Below are 12952 nucleotides of genomic sequence, written 5' to 3'. Positions count from 1 at the left end.
CTGAAGCACAGAACGGGGCTCTGGGGAGCCCCAGGCAGCCGTAGCAGCAGCCAGGAAGAATATTCCGCCAGCAAGGCCAAGTTCCTATGGCCTCCACATGGGGCCAGCAGGTGCCCGGGAACCAGCCGCCAGCGGAGATGGAGGCCCCTGCGGACAGAAGGGGGCGCGCCCCACCTCCACTCCATGTGTGTCTGCTGGCAAGTCAGAAGGCCCTGTCGTACAGCATAATTACATCCCCATTCCACATGTCCTTCCCTGTGGCAGTGGCAAATGCATCCAGTAACACCGTTTGCATCTTAGCCTTTTTAAAACTGTTCCAGAGGCAAGGTGCCTACCCTTTTTTTTTTTTTCAAAATAAAATTGCCCTGGGCACACACAAACTGCTTTCTACAATTTTTGTAATAAATCCTGTTTCGAAGCAGTAAAGGCTAGGGCGTGGCTCCTGTAATTAAGCCGAGCCTCGGACCTGACACTTAGGTTTTCCAGAATGTTTGGTTGACTAAAAGCCTCCAATCGATATGTGAATTACTGACCTGAACTCCGGTCATGACTGGAACCTTCATGACTGTCACCCCCGATGCTGAGCTGAGTTAACAAGCTGCCCAGTGAAAAGAGAGACTATTATATATATTTGGAGAAGACATTTGTGATTTCTCTGGGGCATTTTTTTAATTGAAAGTCTCAGTAGCAAATTCTGATTGCTAAAGCTAAAGGCAGATCACTAAATAACTCGGACAGCCTCTCCAGATTTTTCGAGTGAAAGAAACTTCCATTCTCATGTCAGATTGATTTGCAGACTTACCGAGGTCGATAAGAATCGCGTGCTGCTGGGACGTGAGCTGTTTTAAGAGTTCTTTGTACGGCGTGTCCTTTGGCTGATGTTTACTGGGAAACTGGTGTTTAAGGTGGTATTGCTCTGCTAGGAATTTCCAGATTTCTCCCCGGTGATGACGTGGCACACCTTCAAAGTGGGGGCAGGGGGTAGAAAATATAGAGAAAGACTTTATGTACAGAATACACCTTAATAATAAAAATGAGTGTGTTTCATTCCAATGATCTGATTTCTTGTTCCATTATGAATTAACAGCATAAGAAGCAACCAAAATTTTATCCTACTGGCCCCTTCCTTCCTTCTTCCACACTCCCCATTCTGCCCCTCCCCTCCCCTCATCCTCTCCCACTTTCCTTTCACATTTCAAATATATACTATGTTCGGATTATGCTAGCATTTGCCAGGGACAAATGGTGAATGACATGAGCCCCTATCTGATGCCAATAATCACATCCTAGGGAAACAAGACCAAGCATGTAATACTGCAGCGCAGAATGTCGTCTCATAAAAGGGATATAATCAAAGTGACGTGAGTTCAGATGAAGGAGATGGAGATTTCAGAGAACCCTTCTCTTGTTCTAGAACTTCAGAGTCAGGGGACAGGAAGAGACAGGACAAGTCAGAGGAAGGGGACTGTGACTGTGAGTGTTTCTGTGGCCTTGGGCACAGCGCACACGTGGGGAGGTGCAGGTGGCAGTCAGGTTTTGTTAGAGGCAAAACTGAGGGCAAGAAACCTGCACTTTATAGGGGTCCATGGAGTTGGGGACGAAAGAGCCTAATCGAGGCTGAGATTATAGGGTATTGATCAGCTGTCTTTCTGCAAGGGCTGGCTGGAGGAAGAACCAGAGGCTAGACAGGGCACCGTCTGCATAAACTTGGTGTGGTAAGCATTCAATGGAGGCCTAAAAATAAGATAAATTATCCAAGAGACTGTGCCTAATGTTTTAAATACGATTAACTTGAACACTCAAAGTGATAAAAAAAAAAAGAAAAAAGAAAAAAGAAAAAAGTCTACAACTGAAAAAAGTTCTCTTAAAGTCAATAATGTTATTTAGGGCAAACTTCATTAGAGAAAGTGACAGTTTTTATTCAAAATTCTTTGGTTCGTCATTCAGCTGTCACAAGGTCCAAATGCAGAAATGGAAAGAGAAAGAAGACTGTAGAGTAGGGCGCCAAATCTTTCTCATCTCTGACAGGACTTCTCTTGGGAGAAAAGGAACCACTGAATCAGGGATTAATCTTTCCTCCAGATAGAAAAAAATGTGACCGCTTTGTATACCTGCCCGCCACTCCCTTCTCTCCTCATTTCTACATCTGGACCTTGTGACAGCTGAATGATGAACCAAAGAGCCTCCCCAGGAAGGTCATTTTCTCTGGTTTCCCACTGGCCATCTCTGAGGAACGCGTCTGCTGGCAAGATGGGAGCAGCAGCAGCGACCGTTTACTGCGAGGCCATTCTGAGTCCTTTGTGTCACCCTCACAACCTGCTAAGGGAAATATTATGATTATCCTCCTAGTAAACATAGGAAGCGGAGGCCAAGGAGAGTAGGTCCCTCGCCCGAGATCACCCAGCTGGGCAGTGGCAGCCCAGGAAAAGGGCCATTTTCTATTGATGTCCTCCCTGTCGGAACTGTCACACCAGCTGCTGCTCAGGCAGGTACTGGAAAAAAAATATTTATGTTCCTACCTGGCAATTAATAACAAAATAATCATCTGTGGATTTGAACCAGATAGTAGTCTATTTATTACTCGATCCACACTCAGCCACTTCTTGGAAAATATTTAAAGTGTAGTAAGTAATTTGTTTTTTGCCTTACGGATACCAGTCGTAAAAAAGACTAACAAAAAGCAGCCTGTGGGAGAAATACAAGCTTACACTTAACTGTGACCACACCCTATAGCTTCTCTGAATATTTATCTTAGCGTTAATCTGGTGTAGTGGGCTGAATGGTGGCCTTCGGAAAGATTGTATCTACATCCCAACCCCCAGAACTCCTGAATGTTAATTTATTTGGAAAAAGGGATTTTGTAGATATAATTAAGATCTTGAAATGAGATCATCCCCCGGGATTATCCAGGTGGGCCCTCTATCCAATGACAAACGTCTTTATAAAAGACACACAGAAGGGAAGACAAGAGGAGGAGGCCATGTGATCATGGAGGCAGAGACTGGAGTGATGCAGCTCAACTCAAGGAATGTCGGCAGCCACCAGAAGCTGGGAGAGGCCAAATGCAGACCTGCTGACACCTTGCCTTCAGACTGCTGACCCAGAACTGTGAGATTTTCTGTTGTTTTAGCCACTAATTTTGTGATAATTTGTTACAGCAGCAACAGGAAGCTAATACGCCCTATGTTTTTACATTATTCTATCCCTTCTCTCCCTACTATTCCTGCTCAGAGATATAACTTAGTGTGTGTTAGTGTGTGTGTGTGTGTGTGTGTGTGTGTGTGTGTGTGTGTGTGTGTGTGTGTGTACACACACACAGAAGCCTTAATACTTCAAACCATATTAGAAGTAAATGCTGCCTGGAAAACAGTCAGCACATTAAGTGATTTATAGTGGGGCTTTTCACAAAATATTTTTTTCAAAATGGGAAATTTTCCCAAGCTATGAGATGACCAATTTCCTCTTTTACTACTAAATGATTGCTAAATCATTCCCATTATCTTATCAGACCTTTATTTTTTGGAGGAAAAGAATATTGGCTGTGTCACTGGACAGTACCACATATTCTGGTATTTAAGAGAAAGCTTAGATGTGTGATTTAAAAACAAAGGGTCATACAAAGTGGAGCCAATTTTTTTGCTAAGAATGATCTAGAACATCCTTCCCCATACTTGGTTTGCCTCCACTCCGAACCCAAGAGAGAAATGTGGCGGTCGAGTCTACCTAGGGCCTGCAGGCGGGCCGCCCTCCCCTCAGATGTAAACACCTTTTTTATTTTTATGATTTTAAAAGTATATACTTACTTTTAAAAGTGTATACTTACTATTTAAATAAAAAGGGGGAAAAAAAAACTTCTGGAAATGCAAAAGGTATAAAGAAAATGAAAAACCACCCACTACTAGAGTGAACATATAATTAGTCATCCGGAGCACGAGGCTTTGGAAAGCAAAGGGGAGGAAGGCTATTAATTATTTTGCTGGAATGAGCTGTAAAGCAGGACTATGCCAGGCAACCCAGATGTATGGTCATCCTGCCTATTCCCAGATATCTGCAGACACGTCACGGATGTTTTTCTACAGATACGCACACAGAAACATACAAGTGTACGTGACATCTGTACTCTTTCATTTAACGACTTATCTTTTACATCAGTAAATACAAATTTAGGACATGGGTGGGGTCACACGGTTGAGGATTTTGGCTCTGTTTGTTCTCTGGCTATTAATGCCACGATAAGTATTCTTCCTACTGCTATACACTTTTGACTGATTAATTTCTAGAATAGGTTTCTATGCATGGCATTGCTGGGTAGAAGGTAAGCAGAGTTTGCATCTGGCCCATACTGCCAACCGCTCAGGTGGCCTCTTTGCAATCCCATTCCTAGAAAAGTACACTCTAGTTTATAAAGTTCTACCTCGACATCTTTTAATTATTAAAGAAACGAAATCATTTAAATAAGTCATTAGATAAAAGAAATCATTTAAACGCAAACTAAATTCTGGATTATTTAAAATTCCACAGAACTAGTCCTCCTTCTCCCAAGCTGACATCCTAATCCTGATACTCTGATTCTGTTTTAACTTGGGAAGTTCATAGAGCCCTTTATTTCCATCACTTAGGGGCCTTGAGATCATTAAGAAGCGGCCTCTTACCCACACAAGGACTGTTTTCTTTCAAGACCTTGGAAGTGACTTGGCCTCTCTACCCGAAAGGCCAAAGATGTGGTTCTGACTCAATCTTGTTTTTTTATTCTGAGCTACAAGACGGACGGTGGCCATTTATTTGGGGTTGTTCAATTTTATGTGTTGAAACTAGATGAATAACTGACAAAGCCCCTTTTACTGTTAGAGATACAGAGTTCCTGCCACAGAAGGTGATGTGGCAATGTGGAGGATACATGAGGAAACTCCAGATTAGTTCATCTCATTATATAAATCGTTTAAACATCTATCCCTAATTCCACTAAATATGTTCTAGATGCTTAGAGTATTTCTATTAGTCGCCCTCATAAGAAATATGATGAAAACCAATATATGCAGGTGCCAGGCTTCTAAGCTCAAACATCTAGAACAGCTGTCACAGACTCAAGTGTTTGCTTTCTGTAGAAGAAAAGCCACCTGAAGACCATCATGTAGTCAACAATGAAAAAGGAAAACAACAGACTCAATCTTTTCTTTGCTTTCCTCTTTTTCAAAACGGCAACCTGGGGCAATGTGGTGCAATGGTAAGCCTCCAGCAACCGTTATGGGTGCAAAGAATGTAAGAACTGGAAAAGAGCTCTAAGATCCTCTGCTTGCTCCATGCCTCTCATTCCAGCAGCCAGAAGGCCAAAGCCTGGATCACAGAGGGAGCCCTGGCCAATTTAAAACCTGAGTCCTCATCACCCACCATATTTCTGGTCTCTGAGACCAGCAGTGCCGAGGTGTAGTTCAGCTGCAGGCAGTGCCAGTCATATGGTGCCTAAAACTAGGGTATGAGACCAGCTCTGTGGCCCTGGGCCTATTACTCAACTGCTTGAAGTCCAAGTTTCCTTATCTATACAAAGGGGACAATCACGCTAGCAATAATTACACATTACTAAAATTGATGCTGTCAAAACTCAGATAAAGGTTAAATAATGCCTAATTGACAATACTAGGAAAAAAACACTTCGCTTCATTTACTCCTAGAGATGAATGATGCATGCGTAACTTCTTCCATCAAGCAGCTAATAAAGTCAGAAAAAAACCAAGATTTATATATATTTGCAACCCTTTTTTTAAACACTCGGTTATTCATGACTAGACTGGACAGAACTCAGTAGCACCAGAATTAGATTCAAAAAGCTTCCAATTTTGCTAATGCTTTTATAAAATACAGTAAAAATGAATTAGTAGAAAAATGAAATGAGGAAAAAAAAAAAAAAGACTGACTAAATACAATAGAATCACTGTCAAATTGCTGGAAAAGTTTCTAAATGTCAGTCTCAAGTTCTGTACTTATCCTGGGCCAGTAACAGTTCAGACTGACACACAGTCATCACACTACACTAAAAAACAAACAAACAAACAAACAAACAAAAAAAACACATAGCAAATCCTGCCCACTCTCCGGGGCCTTCTCATGGAGCAGACGCATGCAGTATGCTCCTAGGTATCAGCTCATTCACTCCTCAAAACAGCCACAGTCATCACCCACATCTTACACACATGGAAAGTGGGGCTCAGAGAGGTTAAGTCATTTGCCTGAGATCACATTGCAAACTGGCGGGGTTTGGAATCTAACCCCGAGAGTACCTGTTTGAAGTCTGTGCCAAGTTGTCCCCCGAAAGTACTCAGAGGCCACAAAATTATTTATTAGTTTACAATTTAACTCAGAGTGTATCGGCATATTATTAACGGTCTGTAGTCAACTAAGCTTCTGGGGTTTCCTCTATCTTTTTCCTGTTTCCTGGTCTTCTGGGCATTTTAACTGATTTAATTAAGAAGAATCATGAAAGGTGATGAAACACATCAATTAACTATGATAATCTGAAAACAGATTAAATAAAAATGTGATAAATAGGAGAGAGATGGCCACCAGAATTGTATTTAAACATTTTTTTATTCCATACTTCTCCCCAGTCACCGACGGCAGGTGAGGCTGGCTGGGCTGACTCCTGATAAGGCTTACCTTGCCCAACAGCCGAGTGCATTTTTTCCATGTCGAACTTAATTTTGGATCTTCCTGGAGTGCTAAGCATCTTTTCCCACACCATAGTTACTTCTTTAAGACAAGGAGTGATTTCTTCATAATCGAGCTTTAGGCGCTTGTTCAGTAAATCATTTTCAGAGGCTGGAACAGACATTTAAGAGCACATTAATGAACATACTAAGGCTCCATGTCTTCTGTTTCACGATATGGTGGCCCAGTCATCCTCCCTACTGAGATGTCACGTGGTGACAGCCAGCTTAACAGGAAGGATCAAATTAAAGTCATTGTTCATATCCCAAACCATTTTCCTTATCTTGGAAAAAGCTGAACACCTTGATTTCTTGTACCCCTTCGCCTCTAATGGGTACTGTTGGCTCTACCACTAAAATATACCCACTACCTGTCCAATCCTATCCATCTCCGTTGGATACCCTATTAAACCAGAAACACCTCAAGGGCAAGACCTGTGTGTTGAAATTCTAGTGCCTGGCATGGTTAGAGCTCAAGAAAAAAATTTCATCTAAACTAGGAGAGGCTCTCCAAGGATGATTCTTTCTTATTTAGAGCCAAACCTCCTTTAGGTAGATTCTGCCATCAGTCATGTTTCTGCTTCCTGGAGCTGAACAGAATAAATCTACCCTTTTCATATAACATCTCCACACATATATAAAGGTAGCTATTATTTCCCACCAACTTCATCAGCTTAAAGCTGGATTAAGAAGAATTACACTTAAATTACCAAACTGGGGCGGGGGTGGGGGGTCGGTGGGGAGGGGAATCAATACAGGAAAATTTTAAATTGACAATTCCAAGGAGGATTACAACAGAAAACCTCTCTCCCACATAAAACCACTAAATCCTATTTAGACACAGTGGTAATGTTTTGTCAGCCCCCAAACCCATTCCACATCACATCTGAGAGCCAGACTGTGAGTTTATTAGGACAGCAGGTAGGACAGCTAAGTATAAGCCAATACACAGACTTCTGCAGTGCTGGTAAACTAGACTTCTTCATGATAATAATACTTAGTCTATATCTCAAGTACTTTATATTTAGTAACGTTTCATCTGAATGTCACTCTGAGGCACCACAAGTGAGGAGTTCCACCAAGGTCCCAGAGCAGAAGGCAGAGCAGGCCTGGGACCCTCGGCCTTCACTGGACTACAGAGATTGTTGGTAATTGCACATTTTTTTCTGAGACTAGGCATGTATCATTAGAGACTTTAATACTTGATAGAATCAAGTGGATCTACCTAAGCCTAGAATTTTCTTTATGTGAGATTTTTAATATAAACTTGATCTCTTTAATAGATATAGCACCATTCAGATCTTTTTTTCTTCTCATTTCGGTTTTTGGTAAACTGCATCTTTCAAGAAGTTTGTTTTATCTCAGTTTTTAAGTTTATAGGCATGAAGCTGTTAGCCCTACAGACTGCAGACATTGATAAGTCAGTGTATACAAGTCTGCTCTCCCCCCAGCCCCTGCAAACACCCTCTCCACCCTCACTTCATTCAGGAGGAGGCAGAGGCTGAACAAGTTCCTTACTTTGCGATTTTTCATCTACCATCTTTATTATTTTCCTTCTTTGAAGAATACATTTTCAAGGTCCCGCTAAAACAATTCCCTACATCTGTGGAGTTCGAATTGAAAAAAAAAAAAAAAAGTCAACTCCAGATTTTTTTTTTGACTATGAGGATGCACAGTACATGTCATTAGAGTTGAATGAACCCTGTGGGAAATTGGGTTCAGGACAAGCCTTGCTGAATGGTGACTGCAAGCAGCACCGGGCTCACAGAGCCTGTGTACATTTCTCTGGCAGAGAACTCTGCTGTGAGCACGTCTGGCCACACTAAAGATCCCAGAATGCCACAGGGGAAACCTGCTCTGAAGTCACCAGAACAGAAATATCTGGCCAGAAGATTCAGCTGAAAAGGCTTAATCCATGTATGTCGCTGTTGGCCCAAGAGACACCCTGCTGTTCTAGTGTCCTGACAACACTGTTGCCTAAAATCCGTGGCCTCCACAATGCCTATGGACCAAGGCAGATGATGCAGGCCTGCAACAAATGGAAGGCTCAAAGGCAAGAACTTTAACTACAAGATCAAACTGTTTAAATAGCAAATAAGGGTCTACAATACCATGTTTGTAAGTTTCTGGGGTTTGTAGAAACCAGGAGTACATGAGATCAGACACGACTTTGCAAAAGAGTCTTGTGAAATATTCAGTATCATTTGACATGGATTATGAGCTAGCTTGGACTCTGGACTAACATTAAGGTCTGATTTATGTCTATGGCGTAGGACAGACTGTGTGGCTGCCCATCTCTAGTCTTGCTCCGTTAGCAATGGCCTTCACAGGTAAAACACTTTCAACTGCTACCATCTTAGAAAAGGAAGACTAAGGGGCCAGGATCCTCAGTAATTAAATGACCCCTAAGTTTATGGAGACAAGAAAAACTGTACCCATTATTTAAGTTTTTATAACCAACATGTAGTATTTGTTTAACCAGGGAAAAGCCTTTTTGTAAATATCTTCTATTACAACTCAATTAAAATTCCAAATTCAATGTGTTAGCACATTGCTATGAAGATGTAATATCTGTTACATTTTCATTTTAAACATGAAATGTTGAATGATATGAGTCAGTCCAACAAGTAATAATGTGCTAACCAAAAACCATGCTTGCGTTGAATCATACCCCGCTGTCTTGCATTAGGCTGCTTGCATCTGCATTTATAATAGAGGAAAAATGGCTTTGCAAAGGTATAGCAGAAGACTGCTGCCTTGGGAAGAGGTGATGAATCTTAGTTCCAACACCACTGGAAAAAAATGAGCTGTTTAACTTTCGGGAAATTACAATTTGGCTTCCAACTGTCTACAATGTACTGAGGAAGATTTAGATGACATGGTTTGGTTCTTTCTCAGACGCAGTGCTTCTAGAAGAGTAATAAATATTTGATCCATATATTCAAAAACCAGGAACTAGGCTTGGCCATAGGAAGAACCTCCTCATACGTGTTTCTTTAATTTTTTTTCCCCAAAGAGCATACCAGTTAGCCTGAACCTTTGATCAATTTTAAGAGCCACTCCCAGTTGTAATTTAACTTTTCTTTTAAAAGCACTTGAAAAAAACTGCAATGGAATGACTACCTCTCTAGTATATAGTGCCCTCCCAGGTTAGTTCTCAAATTTTGCTTCTGTATATAATGAGAAAGTTCTGCCACCTCCTCATCCCACCCCAACAAAACTTAGTAAATTTTCAGGCAATAATCAAGCTCTTATTGATGATTATTTTTCTCAGCAATGTAGGTACTGTACGCACTGATACAACGCTTTCTAAATTATATTTGGCAAGTTTATTGTGCTATCACCACAAAAGTCAACATGTATTGAACTTTATAGAGCTAAGAAAAGAAATGAATTTAAACAGTAAAAATGAAAGCCCACACAGGACTGAGCACTGCCAGATGAAATGAGGAAGCAGTAGAAAGTTGCTGGGAAGGGCCAGTGAACTTGTGCAACACCTGGCAAGCTGTTCCAGGTAAACTTAGGAAACGTCCCTGTTCCTTCTGGTCTGGGTAGTTATCATTTACATAGCTTTAAAAAAGCTTTGCTTTTGTGGCATACTGATCTCATCAGTTAATAGTTACAATTCTTCCCAAAGGCCAGCAAGCATCATTCCCATTTTACGGCTACACCCTGATTTTCCGTGGCTGTCATTTGAGAGACTGGCCAGGATAAGCACTAAAGTTTATGACTTATACGATGAACATAACTGCCTTTTTGCTTTCTGACAAAAATCCCAACCAATATACACACGAATGTAAGTGCTGTGCTCCAAAGCTGTCATTTGGCTGATGACACACTCAGTGATGCCATCACTGTCAAACCTCTTTCAGATGTCTGCTTACAGGATTGCCTTCAGGAACACAAAAGAAAATGGCAGAAAAGTAAGAGTTGGGAGAACATTTAGCAATCACTGCTCAAAATGGCCCTCACTGAATGAAGCATGCCTGCCCATAGCACCTGGTAGGATGACCCATCTCTATCAGCTTCAACACTGCGTCTACATCTGTCAGTAGCCTCTTACAATTGTTGGACTACTTTCATAGTGAAAGGTATTATTACTTTATATTTAACTTGTTTTTTATCAAAGATAATATACTTATCCGAACTATGAACTTTATTCAACAGATCAGTGTCTTGATGACTTTCAGCTTTACACAAACATCAAGATCATTATTAAAAGATAAAGCCTGACAATCAAGGAGGAAGTTCAAAGAAATGTAGAGTAGTCCCCCCTTATCCATGGGGGACACATGCCATGACCCCCAAAGGAAGCATAAAACCACAGAGAGTACCAAACTCCTATATACACTGTTTTTTTTTCCCCTATACATAAACACCTTTTTACTTAAAGAAAGCACTTTATAGCTTCTCTTTGGCATACCTGAATTTCCAACATCACTACTCTTCTGCTTTGGGACCATTATTAAGTAAAATAAGGGCTACTTGAACACAAGCACTGCGATACCATAGCAGTCAATCTGATAACCAAGATGGCTACTAAGTGACTGATGGGCAGGTGTGTAGTATAGACAGCGAGGACACGTTGGACAAAGGGATGATCCATGTTCTAGGCGAGATGACAGGACAGCTTGAGATTTCAGGACAGCATTAAATTTAAAACCTATGAACTGTTTACTTCTGGAATTTTCCTTTTAATATTTTCGGACCCTGGCTGACAGCAGGTAACTGAAAGCTCAGAAAGCAAAACCACAGATAAGGGGGGACCACTGTACTCTAATTCCAAAATTTCTCAGGGCAATGACAGCACGACTGAACTACCCTGAGAGCCTCCCCTGAGAGTCTGTCCAGACATCCGGATCAAAACCCTCTTTATTTTATAGCCAGGTAGCTCTCTTTACCCCAAGACTTGTGTTCTTTCCATTATACCACCCAGGGTACATAAACTTAGCTTCTTGCCTACTTTGAAAATAATATTTATTGCTTCGAGTGACAGCATGGAAACAGCAAATGAAAAAATCGCAACTTTCAAAGTTCTTGTCTTGTTTTGATACTGACATGACCCTGGGAGAGTCGTGTGGCTTCTCTGAGCCTTAGATTCCTCTTGAGGCTAATACCTGCCACTGGAGTTGTCTTCAGGATTGAATGAGTCCATCTACACGAAACACCTTGATATCAGTACAAGTAGAGCTCAATGTTGAAGTTTTCAGGTTACTTACAACTCACTAAAAATGCACATAGCATGAGGTTTAATGATTTATGTAGGATCAGTTTATACATAACACCCAGGCACAGACTATGGCTGAGAACAAAGTAGGGAGGGAGAGAGAAAAACCAAAACAAAACTGCTTTTCCAAGGGTTAAAGCTCACATATTTGAAGGCTATCTCTTAGAAGTTCTAGACATTATGCTAAAAATGACCACACGAGGATAACGAATACAGTGGTGAGATCATTAGAGCTTGAAAAAGTAGTGTGAACTTTACTCTGAAAAAGTAAACAGATATTTGTTATAAACACATCTGTATGTATGTATGTTAGACTATCTCGCTTTCTTTTAAAGATAGTATGGTTATGTCTGATGTGATTTCACTTCAAAGCCAAGATAAATTGAGATCATCGGGCCTGTTCAGTATAAAAATGGCAAACCGACCTTGCAGCTTCTGATTTTCCTTCTCCATTCTGAGAAGGAGGATCTGTTGTAGAATCGCCTTTTGCCATAGTTCTCGAAGCTCGCGAGACGTCCTTTTCTTTTCCTCTGGCGCGGGGCCAAAGGGTCCATCTTCACAAACTGGTTCTAAAGGTGATCGGGGCGGAAGCTCTCCCAGCTCGGAAAAATCTGAAGAGGGAAGAGGACATTTCAGAATGTTCGTTTTTCAATAAAAATGTATGTTTAAACATAGTGCCAAATTACAAAATTCTGCTCATTCAGATATTACATAATGCTATCACCCAAATTTAAGATTCATGCTTTAACATGCACTGGAATAAATTAGGTCTGAGCCACAAACATCTAACACATTACATATCAATAGAAAGCAAAAGTTGTAGCACCTGAGGAAGTGTTCAAAGATAGCTACTTTTTAAGGTGTAATATTTTTATTTTCTGAGTTAATAAGTATATTGATAATAACAAACATTCATCTATTGCTCACTATGCACTAGACTGTTCTGAGGGCTTTATGTATAATTTATTTAGCACTCAACCACCCTAAGATGTAGATACGATATCTATTCCATTTTAAAGAAAAG

General features: G+C 40.9%; 1 protein-coding gene across 1 annotated transcript in view; it reads right to left on the bottom strand.

Annotated features, from left to right (window-relative positions):
* Positions 1-12952, bottom strand: part of TBC1D1 (TBC1 domain family member 1) — a 206518-nt gene that overhangs the window by 30527 nt on the left and 163039 nt on the right. The window contains exons 14-16 of the mRNA XM_023533966.1: positions 12354-12539; positions 6652-6813; positions 803-961 (exon numbers count right to left, since the gene is read on the bottom strand). Of these exons, the coding sequence (XP_023389734.1) occupies positions 803-961; positions 6652-6813; positions 12354-12539 (507 nt within the window). The remainder of the gene's footprint in view (positions 1-802; positions 962-6651; positions 6814-12353; positions 12540-12952) is intronic.

The sequence above is a fragment of the Pteropus vampyrus genome, unplaced genomic scaffold (genome assembly GCF_000151845.1).
Source record: "Pteropus vampyrus isolate Shadow unplaced genomic scaffold, Pvam_2.0 Scaffold5, whole genome shotgun sequence".
Lineage (NCBI taxonomy): Eukaryota > Metazoa > Chordata > Mammalia > Chiroptera > Pteropodidae > Pteropus > Pteropus vampyrus.
Note: the sequence above shows the minus strand (reverse complement) of the source record. Positions and strands in the feature narration are given on the sequence as shown.